Source organism: Nipponia nippon, unplaced genomic scaffold, assembly GCF_047370975.1.
Source record: "Nipponia nippon isolate SJK-2023a ecotype South Korea unplaced genomic scaffold, ASM4737097v1 scaffold_1, whole genome shotgun sequence".
Classification (NCBI taxonomy): Eukaryota; Metazoa; Chordata; class Aves; order Pelecaniformes; family Threskiornithidae; genus Nipponia; species Nipponia nippon.
The window spans coordinates 23,455,267-23,474,615 of record NW_028262290.1 but is presented as its reverse complement, the minus strand read 5'-3'; the positions used below and the strand labels follow the sequence as shown (position 1 = coordinate 23,474,615).

General features: G+C 41.5%; 1 protein-coding gene across 1 annotated transcript; it reads right to left on the bottom strand.

The window, feature by feature from the left end:
- Positions 1–1,836: 1,836 nt before the first annotated feature.
- Positions 1,837–19,110, bottom strand: PABPC1 (poly(A) binding protein cytoplasmic 1). Its single transcript, XM_087748737.1, has 15 exons — positions 18,368–19,110; positions 13,275–13,468; positions 13,057–13,172; positions 11,012–11,151; positions 9,631–9,725; positions 7,937–8,074; positions 7,743–7,838; positions 7,027–7,299; positions 6,756–6,849; positions 5,916–6,026; positions 4,894–5,048; positions 4,363–4,447; positions 4,047–4,177; positions 3,650–3,745; positions 1,837–2,278 (listed from the first exon to the last, which is right to left on the bottom strand). The coding sequence occupies exons 1-14, from the start codon at positions 18,558–18,560 to the stop codon at positions 3,653–3,655; spliced, it is 1,914 nt and encodes a 637-aa protein (XP_087604863.1). The 5' UTR covers positions 18,561–19,110; the 3' UTR covers positions 1,837–2,278; positions 3,650–3,652.
- Positions 19,111–19,349: the final 239 nt, after the last annotated feature.

The window sequence follows — 19,349 nt, the reverse complement described above, 5'->3', positions numbered from 1 at the left end:
TTCAAAAATCCTTACAGTTGTACGCTGCAGAAGGATTGCAAATTAAAGGCTAACCCAGCCTGCCTCCATCAGGACAGGACTGAACGTAAGAATTGTACAAGCTTAGCCTAATGCTTTTATAGTGAAGTGAGGGATTTTAAATAGGATTCATTTATGCCAGACCAATTTCACCTCTCTATGCTAGGCTTATTTCTGCAATTCACTTAACAGGAAAAATCTGAAGATCTTTGCACAAGGGGAAAAATAAGGCCACTCTTGAGCTGTCTTTTGGGGGACTTCAGAAAGCTTTCTGAAGGGCTTTAAGACTGCAGCAATAGGTCCAGAAAACCGTACGCCACAGATTTCAGAGAGCCTTCCAGAAGGAAGTCGCTAACCCCTTCCTGTGATTCGGCAGAAACAGTATCCTCTCAATACAGCAACGGGAGCCCGATGGACAGCAGTGGCTAAGGGTCAGGCCTTCCTCCACGACTAACAGATCTGCACTCCTTTCCCCCATCCCAGCCGGCCAGGCTTTCCTCTCCTCTCTGTAAAAGGAGGACGTGCCATCTTCACTGCTTCCTTTCTCCCCCTGCATTATCCATTTTGATTAAGCAGCTTACAGAGCCAATTATGGGCTAAACTGGGTAGAAAATGCCTCTCATTCTGCAAGCCCGCAGAAAGTACCCCCTTAAAGGAAGGGGGGGAAAAAGCAAGGCAGCAGCTGTAGGGTAACCCATCTGTAGATGGACACCTTCAATGTATCTAACTTACACAGTGAAAGTTTGTTTTACAAACAAAAGCTCTTGCTACTCTGTCTCTCTTGATTATGTACTTAAGAGTTTTGCATTATGCAAAACTCCCAGCCTCAGTGAGGCCCTGTAGCAAATTAAACAGCTCACAAGCTAGCGTTGGCTCTTCTCACTTCTGTTCCACTGGTCATTTGCTCAGATGCTCTCTGTAGCGACTAACACGCGAGCTGACCTGAAGGTCCTATCAGCCCCGAGTGAAGACAGGATTATTTCTGTGGGATTGTACGGTAGATAAGGATTTGTTCAGCACATTAAAAAACCCAAAATATAGCAAAGCTAAAATTAAACCAATTGGTCTCTTACTAACAGAGGAAAATGAAAAAGCTAATGGTAGCCATTCACTTGCTAGGGAACACAGCATTAGAAATAGACGACTCAGAGGATTAAGCAGTCCTGTCCACAGAAGGATTTTTACTGTGTAAAAAGCATCATCTTTTGGTTACTACGCGTTCAATTTTTACTACATTACCACCTGAAGCCTCACCTGCTTTGTTCTAGGAATACCTTCTGTTCGTACGTTCACAATAATGGAATTTTGCAACAATATCTATTGCAGACAATCCTTGCTCATTCACCTATACCCATGCCACTCTGCCTCCATCTCGGGGATCATTAGCCATCTAAAGACACAGCTGGAGACCCATGTAGAGATTGTTCCTTCCACCAAAACCTGTCAAAACGAACATCACAGGCAGGTGATCAAATGGGAACACGTGTTGATGAGCTACACAATTCCAACACCGGCCTTTTATAATCACATTTCTTACTGATCATCTCAAGGTAGGGTATTTAAAGGTCTGTTTCTAATTAGACAATGGCAAGAGCCCAGACATCGTGCTATTAAGGATTTAAAACCCAGATATGGATCTAGCTGCCCTTTTCATTTGTTTTAATGCCTAAGTTTATATTATCAGTAACAGGTGGCTAGATGTAGGCTAATCTTCTCTAGAAACTGCTAAAACATACTATAGAACGGGCTTCTAACTTGGTGTTCTGAATGACAACCTTATCAGAAGCACACTGTACAAAAGAAACCATCACAAGTAAGTCAGTGTTTAAGGAATTTTTATTAAACCAAGAATTTTATAATCCAAATTACGTTTCTTTGCTCAGCTATCAATTCTCACTGTCAACTAAAACAGTGGTGATATTCTGAGCTTTTCCACAGTAAAGAATTACAAAATTAAAGAAAGGAATGCTTTAAATTTTGTGAATGTGCTGAAAATTCTTTTCCCCCGGGTTTATAAAACATTAATTTGTATTTTTTATTTTACTATTTTTTTTTAAATTTTAAATCAGTAAGTAATCTAGGACTAGCATTTGTTTTGCTAGCCCCGGCGTTGCTCTGTACATAAGCTTCAAAGTTTCCTTTCCTTTTTTTATTTATTTTATATTTTGCAATGTTTTTCTCAATATTTAATAGTTTTTCCATGTTTAGATTTTTTTTTTCTTCGGTGAAGCGAAGTTCTAGATTGTAGTCCCGGATCTTTCTGCAAACAAAAACAGCGTTGTTAGGTTTTAAAATTAAAGCAGCACCTTATGTTTTCTGACATGCTTTCTGCAACTGTAAGCCCGACAGCACTTTGGACTTTCACAGTATCAATCATACCAAAGTTCTTTACAAGCAGTGTATCAGAGGTATCCCCTGCTTTTTAGAGACACGGAAGTAAAGTACCCCAAGTCTGTGATACTTGGTAAGACGAAACTGAGTCTAGAACTAAACAGCACTCTGCACAGCAAGGCCTTAGGCAATGGCTATGCACAACAATTTGTTACCCTAACTTGACTGCAGGTCACCTCTACTCTTACGGCCAGCATACCAGGGCTCATCAAATAACTACACTAGCAGTATTTTCGATTTCCAATTACTAAAACACCACGGAGCATACACACTAATGGCCTCAAAGTTTGGGCATCTTCGTTTAGGACAGACAACTTATTCAGCACTTGTTTATCTCTGGTGTGAAAATGTCACTAGCAAAATAAAATACGGAAAAAGAAAGAAGTGTGGAAAAAACATGACTCAAATTCTGCCTCCAAAAGGAAAGTTGCAGAAATGAAAAATTTTCTTTTTTCTTGGTCTTTTAAGTGATCAAATGTTAAAGCAGGCATCTTCAACTGATAGCTATAAATGTGTATAAAAGCTATAAAAAAAAAAGCTATATGTGTAGCTATAAAAGTTCACATACAGGCAAAACCTAACTGGATTGAATACAACTCCTGTATTATCCTCAACTCCACAACATTTTCCCCTTTCAAAATTGTAAAGATACCACCTTTTGCCTCTTCCTGTCATGCAAAATTAAGATACTAACCCCACAGAAGGAATAAAGAAAATCAATATTTTAGTTGACATTAAAGTTAAATTCACCAAAATGTGAAGTCAAGACAATATGTAGTTTAGTTTTTAACTACTGTAAAATTTTTAGATTTTGGCAAGTATATTGAAATTATAGTGTAAATAAGCTATTTCATTTCTAAGAAAAATAGGGTTGGAGCATCATCTTAAGCTTACTTCAATTCCACAAGTTCCTCTTGAACAACAGTATGAATAGTGGTGTCTAACAGAACTGCCCATTTTTGCACGCATGCCTAGAACTAATTCCAGCTAAATATGCTGTTAAAACCAATGCTTTAATTCCAGCTAAATATGCAGGACACGTCAGTAGCATTTGCTAAGCGAGAGCTACAGAACTGGGCAACAGGAGCGAGCACAAAGTTTGTTTACAACTGTGCCCGTAGCCGCTACCTTCTGTGGCTGCCAATGATGCAGAGCCTGGAAGCATGCTGCTTATAAGGCCCCGGGCTAAGGACCGATTGCCCCAGTCAACCTATAAAACTACAGCGCTCAGAAAACTTACTTATTAAACACTTGGAACCCCAGTGGGATTGTTAACTGCCTTTTGGGCAGCCTCTTTAGCTTGGTGGGCTTGTAGTACGGCTACAGCTTCATCAACCTGTTAAGCAAAAAAGAAAAATTAAAAAAGCAAGCTTAGTAATTTCTGTGTATTTAAGTTAATGAAACAGTTTAAACTAGACATGCAAACAATGCCTGCATTGTTAAAAAGAAAAGGACAACATTACAGCTCCAGTTCATACTAACATAAGCCACTGTCACCCTCTGAAAGAGGGTATTCTAACTTCTCGCCCTGGGCCACTGTTCCATTGCTGCTACTCCACTGTGCCAGCATAAACACCCGTTAAATCAGTGCAGACTTAATTGCTGATAAAACTAGTGTAAGGCAAAAGTCCACCTGCCTTCGAACGAAGAGACTCAGGAGACTCGAGCATGTGGAGGAGTTCAGAGTTGTCAATCTCCAACAACATCCCAGTGATCTTACCCGCCAGAGTAGGGTGCATGCTTTGAATGAGAGGAAATAGACGTTCACCTAGGGAGAAAAAAAGTTAATCAGGGTGACAAATCTCATCTGACAAACATAGCCCAGCTTTAAGGGAAAAGGGGAACAAACACCTTGTTCTACTGCTAAAACTATTTATTCTGAATTTTAAGATTGATAAAAGAGTACTTTGACTGTCCTGCTACAAGGCATAGAGAAAGGCATCAGGTACATACCTAACATCTGCTTTTGTTCTTGTGGAGGGGCAGAAGCCAACATGGAAGCAGTCAAGGGTTCCTGACCTTGCACATGGACAGCAGGCTGCAAATTAATTTAACACCATTTCAAAATTAAATTCTAGTTCATGATTAGTGCAGCTTCAAATACCCAGTGTTCCAAAACTCAGCATAAACAATGCCCACACTGTCAGAAACATTAAAGAAATTACAACTAAGTCAATTTAATCAAATAGTGCTGGTTAGAGCTGAGTGATGCTGGAGATTAGCATCAACCGCTCCATTGTGGAGCAAACGCAAGGAGAATTCAGGCTAAGGTATCAAGCAACTTGAAAACATGAAGGAACACAGGATCACATCCTGTCCCAGGTGAACTTGAAATATACTTAAAACTCCCAAGGCTCTAACTCTGCTGCCACAATGCAGAGCCTGAATGCTAGAATAACAAAGACAACTCTTAATCATAAGTGCCCCACTCCTTCCTCTGCAAAACACCAGCAGAAGCATGGACCGGTTCCTAAAATTACGTACCTGCTGCATAGCAACCTGCGGCTGTGTATTAAGATGCTGCTGAGGATTACGAACACCTGCAGCATATTTGTATTGTGGTACTGTGCGTACAGCAGGAGTAGCTGCAGTAGCTGCTGCTGCAGGACGTGGACCCATTGTTTGTGTTGATGTATTAGCTGAAAAAATAACATAATTCCGTATGTGAATAATTCATTTTTTTATTTAGCCTACACTGTACAAGTTACAAAAAAAAACAGATCAGCCAAAGCAGAACACCTAATTTAGGTCTTGTATTATAGATTCATCTCACTAGTATTGTCAACTGTCACATCACTGGTCATACCTGAATATTGAAAGCTCAGAATTTACTGGATGTTACTTTCTAGTCACCTCACTAATTAATTGCTTTTCTTACATGCTATTGAAAAAAGATCCGTGATTACATTGATTACATTCGCTTTGGCTGAGTATTAATTTAATTTCATTCTAACCTCAAAGGACACTTGATTTCCTCAACACATTACGTCAATAGTTATCCCAAAAAAGATACTTTCATGAAGTAGATAGCCAAAAAATACTACTGCCTAATACATTCTGAGAGAAGTAAATGCCATTACAATCAATTCTGGTTCATTCAATGATGTGCAGATTCTGCATACAGGACACTGGCTCACAGTATTATGACAAAATAAGAAGAGCTAAAATTCTATCATCTCAGTATTTCTACATGCAACCCATTATTGCAATTGCCACAATGATGTTTAGAAATGGCAGAAGCTGTCATACGGTATTATTAAAATGCACACTAAAAGAATTGCTTCATGCTAAAGAAATGGGACCACAGCAGGAGTCTTTGCTGGGGCAATACTTAAAGCAACTACTAGACGGTGATAACTGGCTTACTCATTTAGTAAGAGCCAGAAAAGGACAGAAGTGTTACCATGTGTGACATTGAACTTACGAATGCTTTTGAGAGATTATTCGGAATCAGCACAATTAAAAAAAGAAGTCTAATACTTAAAGTTTGCATAAATGAAACTCACCAACACGTTGTGTTGACATGACTCGTGGAACTTGTGAAGAAGCTGGTCTCATGGTACTAAATGGTGGTCTGGGTGCTGCTGGGCGGATAGCACCAGGCATGTTTTGGAATGCTGCGTTTTAGAGCAAATATATTAAGTTACATGCTGAAACATTGAATGGTGAAAAGAGTTCAGAAGTAATACCACTAACATAACAAAGAGAAGACTGATACAGTAATGCTGTGAAAACGTGTTTAAAAGTGCAAAGGTAAATCATAGAATCGTTTAGGTTGGAAAAGACCCTGAATATCATCAAGTCCAACCGTTAACCTATCACTGCCAAGTCCACCAGTAAACCATGTCCCTAAGCACCACGTCTACCCATCTTTTAAATACCTCCAGGGATGGAGACTCAACGACTTCCCTGGGCAGCCTGTTCCAGTGCCTGACTGCCCTTTCGGTGAAGAAGTTTTTCCCAGTATCCAATCGAAACCTCCCCTGGCGCAGCTTGAGGCCGTTTCCTCTCATCCTATCACTTGTTACTAGGGAGAAGAGATGGACCCCCACCTTGCTACAGCCTCCTTTCAGGTAGCTGTAGAGAGCAATCAGGTCTCCCCTCAGCCTCCTCTTCTCCAGGCTAAACAGCCCCAGCTCCCTCAGCCGCTCCTCATAAGACTTGTGCTCCAGACCCTTCCCCAGCTTCGTTGTCCTTCTCTGGACACGCTCCAGCACCTCCATGTCCTTCTGGTAGTGAGGGGCCCAAAACTGAACACAGTACTCGAGGTGCGGCCTCACCAGTACCAAGGGCAAATGCTATAGCATTTACTGCAATCACTGGACAGAGGTAAAGAAGTGACTTACGATGAGGTCTGGCACCCTGAGCAGTCCAGCGAGGACTAGGTCTAGCAAGTTGAGCGAGTTGATTAGTAGGATAGTATGCAGCACGGTTCTGAGTCTGTCAAATATAAAAACATTGTGCAACTTGGTTATCTTTGAAGGACATGCTGAACAGTCCAACACCTTTCTGCTATGAAATCAGAATGGTGAAATTATGGACACATGCTAATAGTTATATTTACTGTTAAATCTCAACAGATTTTATACACAGTACAAAACTGATCTCTATACGTACCTGTGGGATGGCTGCCATGAAGTAACCTGAAGGAGGTGCTGGTTGGTAAGGGTTGATTACCGGATTAGGTACTGCTCTTACACTTGCCATTCTCTGCATATACTGGTTGGTGAGATGAGCTTGGCGCTCTTCTTTACGCTGGGCTAGAGCTACATATAATGGTTTAGTAGCCACAATTCTACCATTCATTTCTGTGACAGCTTTGGTGGCTTCTTCTGGTGATGAAAAGCATACAAATCCAAATCCTTTGCTGCGGCCACCTTCCATCATGACCTGTCAGTACAAAATTTAGTTTTAAAACAAGAGAATGTCATGTCTACTCAACTCACAAGTTTCTTTTTTCAGCTTATTAGAAGTGAGATCACAGGTTTGTTTTACTGAATGGTTTTATAAAAAGGAATATAATTGCTTAATTAATAACTGTTTACTGAATACAGATGAAAATCTCAGTGATGTAATAACGAGCACATTATTGCACTGAAAAGATGTCATTTTTCTCACATTAATATCAGTACTCAGTTTATTTCAAGAAAGGATTATCACATGCGCTTAACCTGAGATGTACAATAAAGAAAGCAGATGTCCACGTATATAGTACAAGTGATAAGTGACTGGGTCACACCTGTTAGTCCATGAAATAAATCACTCTTCCTTGGCGAAGGATCACTGTTCATTTTCAGAGAAAGGACGAGCACAATCTATAAACTTTACTTTACCTTTGCACTGGTGATTGTACCAAATGGGGAGAACTCTTTTCGAAGACGCTCATCATCAATCCCATCATCAAGATTTTTCACGTAAAGGTTTACACCCTAAAAAAAAGCAAGTTATTTTTGAAAGCAAACGGTCTGGGTAAATCGAAAAATATCATAGAATAAAGTTAGTCCTCTTGAATTAAATAAAACCGAACCTGGTATCTGGTGATCCTGTCCTGCTTCATTTGTTCAAACTTGCGCTTCAGCTCCGTTTGTCTTTCCACCTTTTTCTGAGCCCGGCCAACATAGATTTGTTTCCCATTGAGCTCTTTCCCATTCATCTCATCTACAGCCTTCATTAATAAACAAGAGGTTAGCAGTGCTTTGTATTCCAGTGTTTTTCAGGCATACAAAAAACCCCATGTAATTCAAATCTAAAAAGTTACATAAGGATTCCAGAAAAAGAGGCAATCCACCTGAAATATCACTAACTGAAACAAAATACCCCAAGGCTTCCCTGCTTGGGGAATGGAAATTGCTTTCCAAGTGTGCATCTGTCCAGTTAAAGAAAAGTCACAAGGGGTGCAAAAAAACACCCAAACTTTCTCACATGACGTTGGGGGGGGGGGGGGGGTCAAGTCACATAATGAAGAACTATTTCTCCACCTTTATCTTGCTAAAGGCAGAGAAAAGAAAGCAAATTAAGTCGAAAAGCTCTAATTCACACACACACCTAACTTCTGTTTTTAGAAGTAACATCTGAAACCGTAGCATCTACCAGATTTTCTTATACTATATGTTAAGCTACAGCTGGCATATATGGCTTTTTTAAAAAAAAATTTTAGTCTTTCATTAAGGAAATAAAGAGTATGAAAATATGAACTTTTTTCCTTTATGCTGTTTTGAGTTACAACTATTAAGATGTGAAAACTCTGGCACAGATTTATTAAATTACTTTAAAACCAGAAGTCACCAGCTTATTGTATACCTTCATGATCAAAGCCATTAAACACATATGTACTGAGATATTAGAATTTTATGTTATTTAAAACACCCAACATGTGATTCTGATTACTGTAAGAGAAACAATTCATCAATGAATGTATGCAAGACTGAACAATGTAGTTGTTAAGACAGACAGGATTTGTTCTAATCTCTTGCTTGTACACTTGCAGTACTGACAAATCACCAAAATGCCTTTTGAAAAGCAAACTTCGTTTGTTGCCCTGATTTGTTCTGTGCTCAGTTTTTCTCCTGATGCTATGTCCCTACTGCCACAGTCAACTGACACATCAAAGCAACCAGCTGACAAAGAATTAAGCTATACAGCGTACTGGCATGTTATAGACATGTACACGAATTAAAAGGACCCTTCTTCCAAAGTTACTCTTGAGAATAAAAGCAACATCACAGGGCTCTGTAACTATTTTCTTATAACTGTGCCAAACATGCTCCATAAAACTAATAGCTTTCCTGCTGACTTTGCATTGCTGAAGTTTGAAAACACAATCCTTTCTGCCTTGCACAAATGTTTTGTGCAACCAAATCGGATCCGATGATTCATCTGGGTTTTGCAGAGATGTAATAATTTACTATGCTTGTCTGTCGCCCAGCATGAGGGAGCCCAAATCTCATACAGACCTTTAAGCCCAACTACAACAGGTTATTAAATTATTCAAGATTCCCCATTTCTACACTAGTTCCAGCTGTCTCAGAGTATCTTGACTTAATAGGCGCCTCAAATCAACTGATATTTGCATAAGAAAGCATTCTAAATGACAGAAACTATGCTAAGTCATTTAAGAAGCAGACACCTGTTTTTGCAGTGTCCTTGACCAATTAAAAGCCCTTAATGAATCCACAAGATTTCAAAGTTACAGAATTCCTAAAACAAAGTCCAAAAGCTTACTTTTTGGGCATCTTCATGTCTTTCAAAACTAACAAAGCCAAAGCCTTTGGATTTTCCACTCTCATCGGTCATAACTTTCACACTTAGGGCAGGACCTAAAAAGAGAATGAAATATTTATGCTTCGTATACAGAGTGTATTCTCTTGAATACATTTTGAACATCCTGTTTAGAAGTCTTAATATTTAGTTTGTTTCACTTGTATTACAAAGGACTCCTGCACCAATAATAGTATCTAGTAAACATCACCCATTAAGATAAAATTGCTAATTTGCCCTGATGCTGAACTTCGGCCATTATGGCTGAAGTCTGCCATGCTGAATTTCTTTCCTACTGTATTTTCAACCAAAATGGGGTACGAATTTCACCTCAAAGTGAATGAAATTGTTTTTCTCATTAAAAATTATGACATTTAAGAAGCATTAGTGCTTCCATCCTTTGAAATAGGTACTGAAAGCCAGAGAGGAGGCCTTTCTATTAGGTATGTGCTTCACCATTTACCCCAGTGAAAGGCCATCCCAGTTCAGCAATGCCAAACCTCTGAAAAATTGCAGTTCACAGACTCAATTTAGCAGCTAAATTCACTACTGTTTCAACCACAGATGCTTCAATAGCGGAAAGGAGTTTCCTGTAAATGCTGCTTAGGGCTGCAATAGAGTATCTCACATATATATACACAAGGCTCTTTCTTGCTTTACATGACATCCACTGGAGAACAGCAAAAGCATGGAGGAAAGAAAATAAAACTGAATTAAGGAGTTTGCCATTTCTGATTTCGATGGTGACACATCATATACACTACTAGATCATGATCATATGCCTGCCATAATTTTGCCCTGTGCATAACTGAGGATCAAGCCAGAACCAAACAGCTTGCCAATGGAAAAGTTCCTTATAATTTCGTATTAGGCCAACCACTACAACGCAACTGAATGATGAAAGCAGAGATACTGTGAGTAAAGATAAGTCTGAAGGTCAATGGAAGCAATAGCAAACTCATTTGTCATGTATCCTGTCGTGAATTCGTAACATCAATCTGCACTAACACAGAAAACACTTCTATTCACAACTTAAAAAAATTTGCAAAACCCATTCAAAAGACTATTTAGACACATTATTTTCTGATTACCGGACACAATTCTGATGGCAGGATAATATATGCTATTCTGCCTATTTAAAAGCCTGCAGTGGATATTACTGCATTTTGAATCTGAAATTGGAATTAAGTACCAACTTTTCAGTACCGTTTTTATTTTTTATTATTTTAAATCACCATCAGATAGCCAGCTAACTCCATGTATTATAATGCACTGTACAGGTAAGATAGAAGAAGTAAGCTGAAGTTCACTCATGTTTGTATAAACTTGAAGTTTAAGACATTACCAAACTTGCCAAAGAGTTCCTTAAGTCTCTCATCATCCATGTCTTCTCCAAAATTCTTGATGTAAACATTGGTGAATTCCTTTGCTCTGGCTCCAAGCTCTGCCTCGCGTTCCTTGCGGGATTTAAACCTTCCAACAAATCTAGTTGCAGGAGAACAGAATAGTGTAGATTAAAGCAAGTCTGTCAAGGTTTAAAAATTTACTTTAATCCTCCGGCATCATATTTGATTCTTAATCAGTCTCATTGTTCATTATAGGCATGAAATTCTTTAGATAAAATATTTATGATAATGCCATTAGAAAAACAATTTCACTATCCTTTGCTACATCAGTGTGCTTATCACAGTTATTAGTGTAAAAATGCTTTCAAGCCATTGGTGAGATTGTTGACCCTTATAAAACAGCCTTTGACAACAGGAGCGGGAAAATGGGAAAGAGTAGTAGGTAAAGCAGCTAAAGAAAAATTCTAGATATCAGCATAATCCATCTGCCATACTAAAAACTTGGCAGCCTTAAAGCAGTTACCATTCTTCAATCCAGTTTTTAAGCAAGGGCTATTTAACTAACCTCCCCCACTTCCTTACACACCTTTCCCGCCTATATCAAAGCAAGACTTTTGTTTGTTTTGGGTTTTGTTGGGTTTTGGTTTTTTTTTTTTTAAATAGGCATAGAGAAATAAATAGTTCAACTTGCTCTTTAGTCAAATATCATTGCAAATTGGCTGGGAACACCAAAGGTCAGTTCATACCGTCAGAGAACGAACAGAAGCTGAACACAACACTCTGCAACCCAAGGAACTGCTCGAGTACCGACTTTACGTGGCTAACACTGATTTCTGACTGTAGTAGACTTTTGCTCTCAAATTTCATTGTATTGTCCAACTTTATAGTTCCAAATCTGACAAATCCAATGAAGTAGCATACAGTAACTCAACATTTTCTTAAACTTTGACAACTTCACCCAATTTATAGTAACAAGGATGGCAAGAATGGTAGGGCAATGTGTTCAGCAGATTTTGATAGCGCGTGAAGTACTTTAATTCACTTTTAAAAGCCTCACCTAAACAGAAATTCAACGCAAAATTAACTCTCATGATGTATTTTACCAAACAAAGTTTACGAAAATGATGGGCTTTTATGATTACATGCTGACCTTTTTTTACTAATTTAAAAAGGTTGTATAAAGATGGAAGCCGAGCAAAAACATTCACAGTATGCCAGTCAAGCACAGAACAAGCAGGAAAACTAAAGTTTCAAAATATATGTTCTCCCTGAATGGATGAAGCTACATGCATCTCTACATGTAAAAATAATCCATGATGGTAAGCTGATGCTGATTTCTGTTATCCTTTTTCCAAACCCTCTCAAGCATTTACAGAGCTATTCTTTTACAACTATACCAAATACCATAATGATCCCCAAGGCATAGCTGTGAGGCATGCTCCCCTCCCCCCCAAGCCTAGATATCACTAACCAAGTAGTCAAATAACTTTTTTTCCCCCTACAGTATACAACAGTGATAATGTTTAAAACCTTATGTTTCTCTAAGTTTTATTCTCTACTCCTATTTCCTAGATATGCCTATTAACAGACATCCATATAAAAACATCAGTGTAATCCAACCACTATTCAGGACTGAGTAACTCTAGAGCTTTATGTTTCATCCAAAAAATGGATATCATCCCTATCTCACAACTCTTATAAAGGAAGTATTATTCAGAATACCCGATGGATTGTATTTTATCTCAGACCAGCAAGATCAGAAAACCAGAGAAGTTCCCAAATTCTCATTACAGCATTGGCTTGCAAGACAACTAATATAATTTTTTCCCTAGAGTCCATTATTAGAGTCCATTTCTGAACTTATTCTGCCTTTAGAATAGGCAGGTGATACAATTCATAGTATTCCTAGCACTAAAATTCTAAATCCTCTTTAAAATTAGAAATTTTTAGAACAACATGTCTTTTCTAGGTAAGCTTTAAATATTTGTCCGCTGTAAAACGAATTTCAATCTGTTGATCCCCAACTACATATTTATGTACTTACACTTTGCGGTCATTAAGCAGCATACCATTCATTTTTTCAATAGCTCTTTCTGCAGCTTCTTGTGTCTCAAAATGTACAAATCCATAACCCTTGGATCCATTTTCATCACATACCACCTATTAAAGAAAAATCCTACTGTAATACCCATAGAATGTTTCCAGTGTAAATTCACGTTTTTTGTGTTAAACCATTAAACGCACCAATAATTTTCCACTAACCTTACAAGACAGGATGTTTCCAAAAGCAGAAAATGTGTCATACAAAGCTTTGTTATCAATTGATTTGTCCAAGTTTTTGATGAAGATGTTTCCTACACCACTTTTGCGTAGAGACGGATCGCGCTGAGACCACATGATGCGCACTGGTTTGCCTTTAATGACATCAAAGTTCATGGTATCCAAAGCTCGTTCAGCTGGAAAAACATCATGGAATTAGTAAGAAACACTGAATTTATCTTAATAAGCACACAAATAGCATTTCAAGTACAATTCTTCATAAAATTTTTACTATTTTAAGTCCAGCACCACCAACAAGATGCAAACCCAAACCTCCAATGTAAATAAACCCCACTCTCTTATGCAAGTAAAAACTGGCAAAAACTCCTCAGCAAAAGCTGCACTTAGGAGATAGGAAGGAGCACAAATCAGCTGAACAAGCTGTAGAAATCCCAGTAGCCTAAAGGATTGGACCCCACTATGAAAAGATGGTACGGTGACAGGAGAAAACGTATCAAGTGATGGCAATTACGGCCTATTCCACAGGCAGAAAAGTCTTAACATCTGCAAAAATCAGCTGGCCGCTCCCACATCACATAGGTGTGTATTGTATCAATAAAAATGTTTTTAGGGGTACAGCTTGTGCCTATATGAGGCCTTTTGCAGACATCAACATAAGAACTCCTAAACCACCAATACCCCTAAACTGACAAAATTTCTTTGCTAGGTGGAGTTCAAGCCTGGTTCAGGCAGCTGTTCCACACAATTCCTTCCTTAGTGACAAAAAAGATCTGTGATGGACTTCTGGGCAAGGGACAGCCCAAGGAGATTTAAAATTAGCACTCAATTTTGAAAATCTGAAACCATATATACATTAAAAGCTCACAATGAAATACATACAAGTTCAATGAAGGAGCAAGCATTAGAACAGCAGAATGAAGTAACGTAAACCAGGTTTTGTTACTCCAGTGGAGCAGTTTTTCCAGTAGAACTCCATAACTAACTTTTCAAAGCCTGAATTTAAGATCTCAGTGTATTTAGATAGGGAAGTATCAAGACTTCTTCACTTTTCTTACGTCCCTTCAAAGCAACAAGACATGTCTGATGTTTTAACTCAACAAGGTATTTAAGCAAGAAAGAGCAACAGTTCTCAAGCACGGCAGACGTATTTTATGATTTCCTACATTAGCTCCTTTTTGTTGCTGTTCCTGCACATTTTGAAGAACACTGAAAATGTCCCAATAAATACCTGAAGTCACACCCATTGGTACTAGCTCACTTCACTGCAATTTGCATATAGCAGAGCAATGTGATGTTAACAAGACTGAAATCGGTTTAGTATTAGTTTATAAACAGCAACCATGTCAGTTAATTGTTTTTCTTAGGAGAAGGACCAAGGGCCAATCACATTGTGAAAACCCTTATTTTATGGTTTTGTTCTTTAAGTGCTGCTTTTATTTTTAGCTATGCTGTTGGATATCATGGCCAAAGAAAATCTGCAATCAGCCTCTGGTTCAGCTGGTACACCATGTTTTAGGTCCGTCCTTGCCACATTCTCAGATTACAAGTGAATTTGAAGATTATATTCTCTGAAAGACATCTGTAGAAGTTAACGAGACAGCCATCTAGCATTTTCCTGTAAAAAAAAAATCATCTGTTGATAGTACTACCATATTCACATGACAGTAGTAAGTCAACAACTGATTTAAGCTGAAGCCACAAACAATAAAAGCATTGCCAGTCTTTTAAGTTAACAAAGATTTCACAAACTTTAGTATCAATTAAGCAGGAGAGAAAAGACAACCTAGATACTGGTAATGGGAAACAAAAAGCATTGGAAGGCTTTACACTACAAAAGAAAGGAAAAAAAAATGCAAAAAAAAAACCCAACTGTGGATATCAGACTGGCCACAGTAGAAACATCTAATGCTTCGGTATTGCCCTGGAAGTCATTAGAATTATTACTGCCAGCACCAGCAAAAGTGCCAGCACCAAACAGTTCATTATTTCCAGAAGTAGTAACAGGGCTTCCTTTACTAGAAAAGAGGCTTCTCTAATTCACGCTAATTGCTTCTAGAATAATCCTGACACTCCTCAAAAATGTGTGTTCCTGGACACGTTTCCCAAACATCTGACTCAAAGTGGGTCCATGCTAGCCTTCGCAAACACTACCACTCTCAACTAATTAGTGAGCACGTGCCTTAGACCAACGCAATTCCTCCACAAAGATGAGGATGGCGTGGAAACTCTCAACAGCTCTCCTCATCTCTTCTATGGAGCAGAAGTACAAGAAATGTAAAGATTTCTGCCTAACCAACACCACATTGTCATTCCTCAATAGATTTTTAAAACATTACTAGAATACATCTGCAAACAGGTACAAGCTACTCATTAAAATTCACAACTAGTAAAACTGGCTTACTTTCATTACATTTCAGCCATAAAAGGCTGCGCACTAGTTTGCAGGAGGCAATTCCATTCAGCAGTTAACTTGTTACCAAGTGGACACACCTACCCATGCTGTACTTCTGCTGATTCTGCTGGAGCTTTTATTGAATGAGTCACCAGTTCCCATTTTAGTCGTGAGCAACTGGACAGCCCACTTTAGTAACAATTTCAAAATCACATGGAATATACACTTAATGCTCAACTGTTCTAAACGTACGTCGCAATAGCTATAAAATAATAAACCTCTGGAAATATAAGCACTCAAAAGACCTGAAGGAAGTAGTGCAGTTTCAGATTACTCAAGAATATTTCCAGTTTAGTGATTAAACAAGATTTCCCGGGTTTTACTCCAGACTATGACTCAAATTCAGAAAAGTCACAACTATGAAATGTATGCATACCTCACAAATGTGTCATCAGGCCTAATTAGTTTTTGGAAGAGCTTTGAGGTCCCTAGTTTACAGACAGCTGGTAGTGTCACACACACTTTCAAAGACATTTTTCAAAACTCAAGGTAGTTGTTACTAGCTGTTTAATACACATAGCCCAAGATGTAGCTAAGAATTAGGCTAAAACAAGAAAAGGCAGCTAGTTTGGAATCAAAATGAAACCAGTATTACTGTAAGAATAACCATTCATCCTCAGAGCTCCTATTTCAAGGTGTCAGTAAATGGGTAGAATGATCTATGGAAAAAAAAAAAAATATCAGCAAATGCTTTCTAGGTATTTGCCAAGAACATCAAATTCTAAAAACGTTGCAAAAATATAACCATACAATATCATTTAAGTATATTTTAAACAAGTGCTTCCAGATATGTGCCAGATGCAACTTTGATACAGATGAGAAATACTTTTAACTGACCTGGACTAGGTGTGGAATAAAATATGTGTGCTTCCCGAAGTCTGAAAAATACTTGTAACCTTTGGAGTAACAGCATTTTTCTAAGAGGCACGTTCTCAAACTCTGAATGCAAGCACTGCTCAGGTGAAAAAGCTGTGTTCCTTCCCATATTTGACAAATTACAAACTAAGTCACAAAACGTGGGGTTGAACCGGTTGCTCAACTAATGACAATGATAAAGTCGGCCCTTACAGGATTCTGTCATTACTAAGGAGGGGAAGCATTTGAATCACCTTCAACTTCTGCCTTGACATTATCACATCACAGGGCTGAGCTGTACTAACCCCTTATTTTTCTTTTTGGGAGTAAACTGTACCATAGGTTTTTATCAAATGAAAGCAATATATGTTAAAAAAAAACATTCAAATCGTCTCATCCTAAACAATGGCTGAATAAACTAAAAGCTCTCTGAAGTGAGAGAGCTGATAACAGGCGAAATATCTGCCTATTAAAAAGATGAGACAGTAACTTTTACTACTTACATACAGATATCATCGGTACACCAAAGTCTGATCTGATAATGGCTATATACTAAAGCCAATTTTGAAAGCCAGTTAATCTAATTGCTTGAAAAGTTTGTAATGCAAATCTCTCACTTTCATATGCTTAAAAAAAAAAACATTAAAATAGAAAGCTGTTTACTTAACTGTACTTGAAATCAAGTATGTTCTAACTGGCCGAATTATTTTTTCTTTTAATTGGACTCCACAAAACTTAGAACCGGTCACATTTGGTTCTTGTATCGAAACACCCTCCAAACGAACAAGCCGGTTTGCCAAACTCAGCACAAACATGACTACAACTATGTGGAAAGTTTCTTTACTAATATAACTTTAGAGAACCAGCAACACATCGCATAAAGCAAGTGTAATAAAAACACAGCTTGGGAAACACGATGTCGGAGTTCACTGCAAGGAGAAATGGATGAGAACACAGCTCGCTACATGAAGAGCAAGAGAAGGAGGCCCGAGTAATTTCACCCCCTCCCTACACGTGACAGACCTGCCATGGTGTTTTAAGGTATTACGCTTCGGCCTGTGCCTCGACTGGACGTCCGTAAAACTACCAAGCGACCCCGGTACTTCCTACTTCCTTCTTTTGGCCTCTTAATCACGCATACACACCCAGCTCCTGCGTAGTTATTAGAAGGTGCTAATGACCATGATGCGTTTCCTCCAAGCTAGCCTTCACAGCGGGTTCCTGAGGCAGCCGCGCACGGACGTGCCAGCCGGGAAGAACCGCCCGCCCGCCCGCACGCCGCAGGCACACACGCACGCCCTTCCCCGGGAGCCGCAGCCGCCCGGCCGGGGCAGCTCCGCCAGGCCCCGGGCCTGCGGCGGGGGCGCCCGGGCCCTTCCCCGCCCGCCGTCCCCGGCGCTGGGCTGCCCGCGGCGGGGCGCAGAAGCGCTCCCCCCGTCCCCGTCCCGTCCCGCCCCGCCACGAGGCGCGGCGGCCCCGGGCCGCGTGTCAGCCAGCGCCGGCCCCGCCGCCAACTTCCCCCCGCCCGGCACCAACTTTGCCCGCGTCCCGGCAAACGCCGGCACCGGGAGCGCCCAGGCGGGGAAAATGGATGCGGGGCCCGGGGGGGGGGGGGGGGGGCGGCCGCGCCGAGCCCTGGTGGGGGCGGGGGACAAACATGGCTCCTCCGCCGGCGGCCGCCCGGGCGCTCCCCTCACGCCGCCCGGCCCGCCCGACCCCCGCTCCCTCCTCCCCTCCCCTTCCCGCGGCCCCCGCCCCGGGCACTCACCGTCGGCGGGCTGCTGGAAGTTGACATAGGCGTAGCCGAGCGACCGCCGGGTGATCATGTCCCTGCAGACGCGGATGGAGAGGATGGGCCCGGCGGGGCTGAACTTCTCGTAGAGCATGGCCTCCGTCACGTCGGGGTGCAGGTCCCCCACGTAGAGGGAGGCCATGGGGTAGCTGGGGGCGCTGGGGTTCATCCTGCCGCCGTCTCCCGGCGCGGGAGGGCAAGGGGGGGGCGCTGACGAGGCGAGGAGGCCGCGGCGGCCCGGCGGTCCGTCAGGGCAGGGGCCGGCGGTGGCGGCGCGGGGGAGCGGGCGCTCCGGAGGCGGATTCGAAACTTAACGGCTGCGGGAGGCGGATGCGCGGCGGCGGCGGGTGGAAGGGGCGGGGGGTTCTGGCTCACTCGGTGCCGGGCCTGGCGGAGGTGGCGGCGGCGGCGGCTGCTGGCCTCGGCGGGGGTCGGGCTCGCTCTGTGTCTCCTCTCGGCTGCGCCGGGTCCGGGGGCTTCGCTTCACCGGGTTATTTTATATCAAACCGGCCGGTTGCAGAAGGTTGTCGGGAGGTGGAAGAGGGAAGGATTATTTTTTTTTAAAAGGTTTTTTAGGATTTTTGGATTTTTTTTGGCTTTTTTAATATTTTTAGTAATAAATGGTGCGGCGGGGCCGGGCCGGCGTGTCCGGGTGTCCGGAGCACACGCACTGCGCACACAGCTCCGACGGCGGCCGGGGGACAAGGGGGAGGCCGCCGCCCCGGCCGCGCACTATATATACCCGCCCCGCCCCCACCCGCCCCCACCGCGCCGCACGCCACGCACCGACCGCGCGCACCGCGCAGGCGCCGCCGCGGGGGAGGGCGGGGAGACGCGCGGCGACGGCGCCCGGCCGGGGGGGGGGGGGCGGCGGCGAGGGCGCCTGCGCGGCGGCCGTCGGCGGAGGGGGGAGGCGGGCGGCAGGAGCGCGCCTGCGCCGCCCGACGTCACCGGGGGC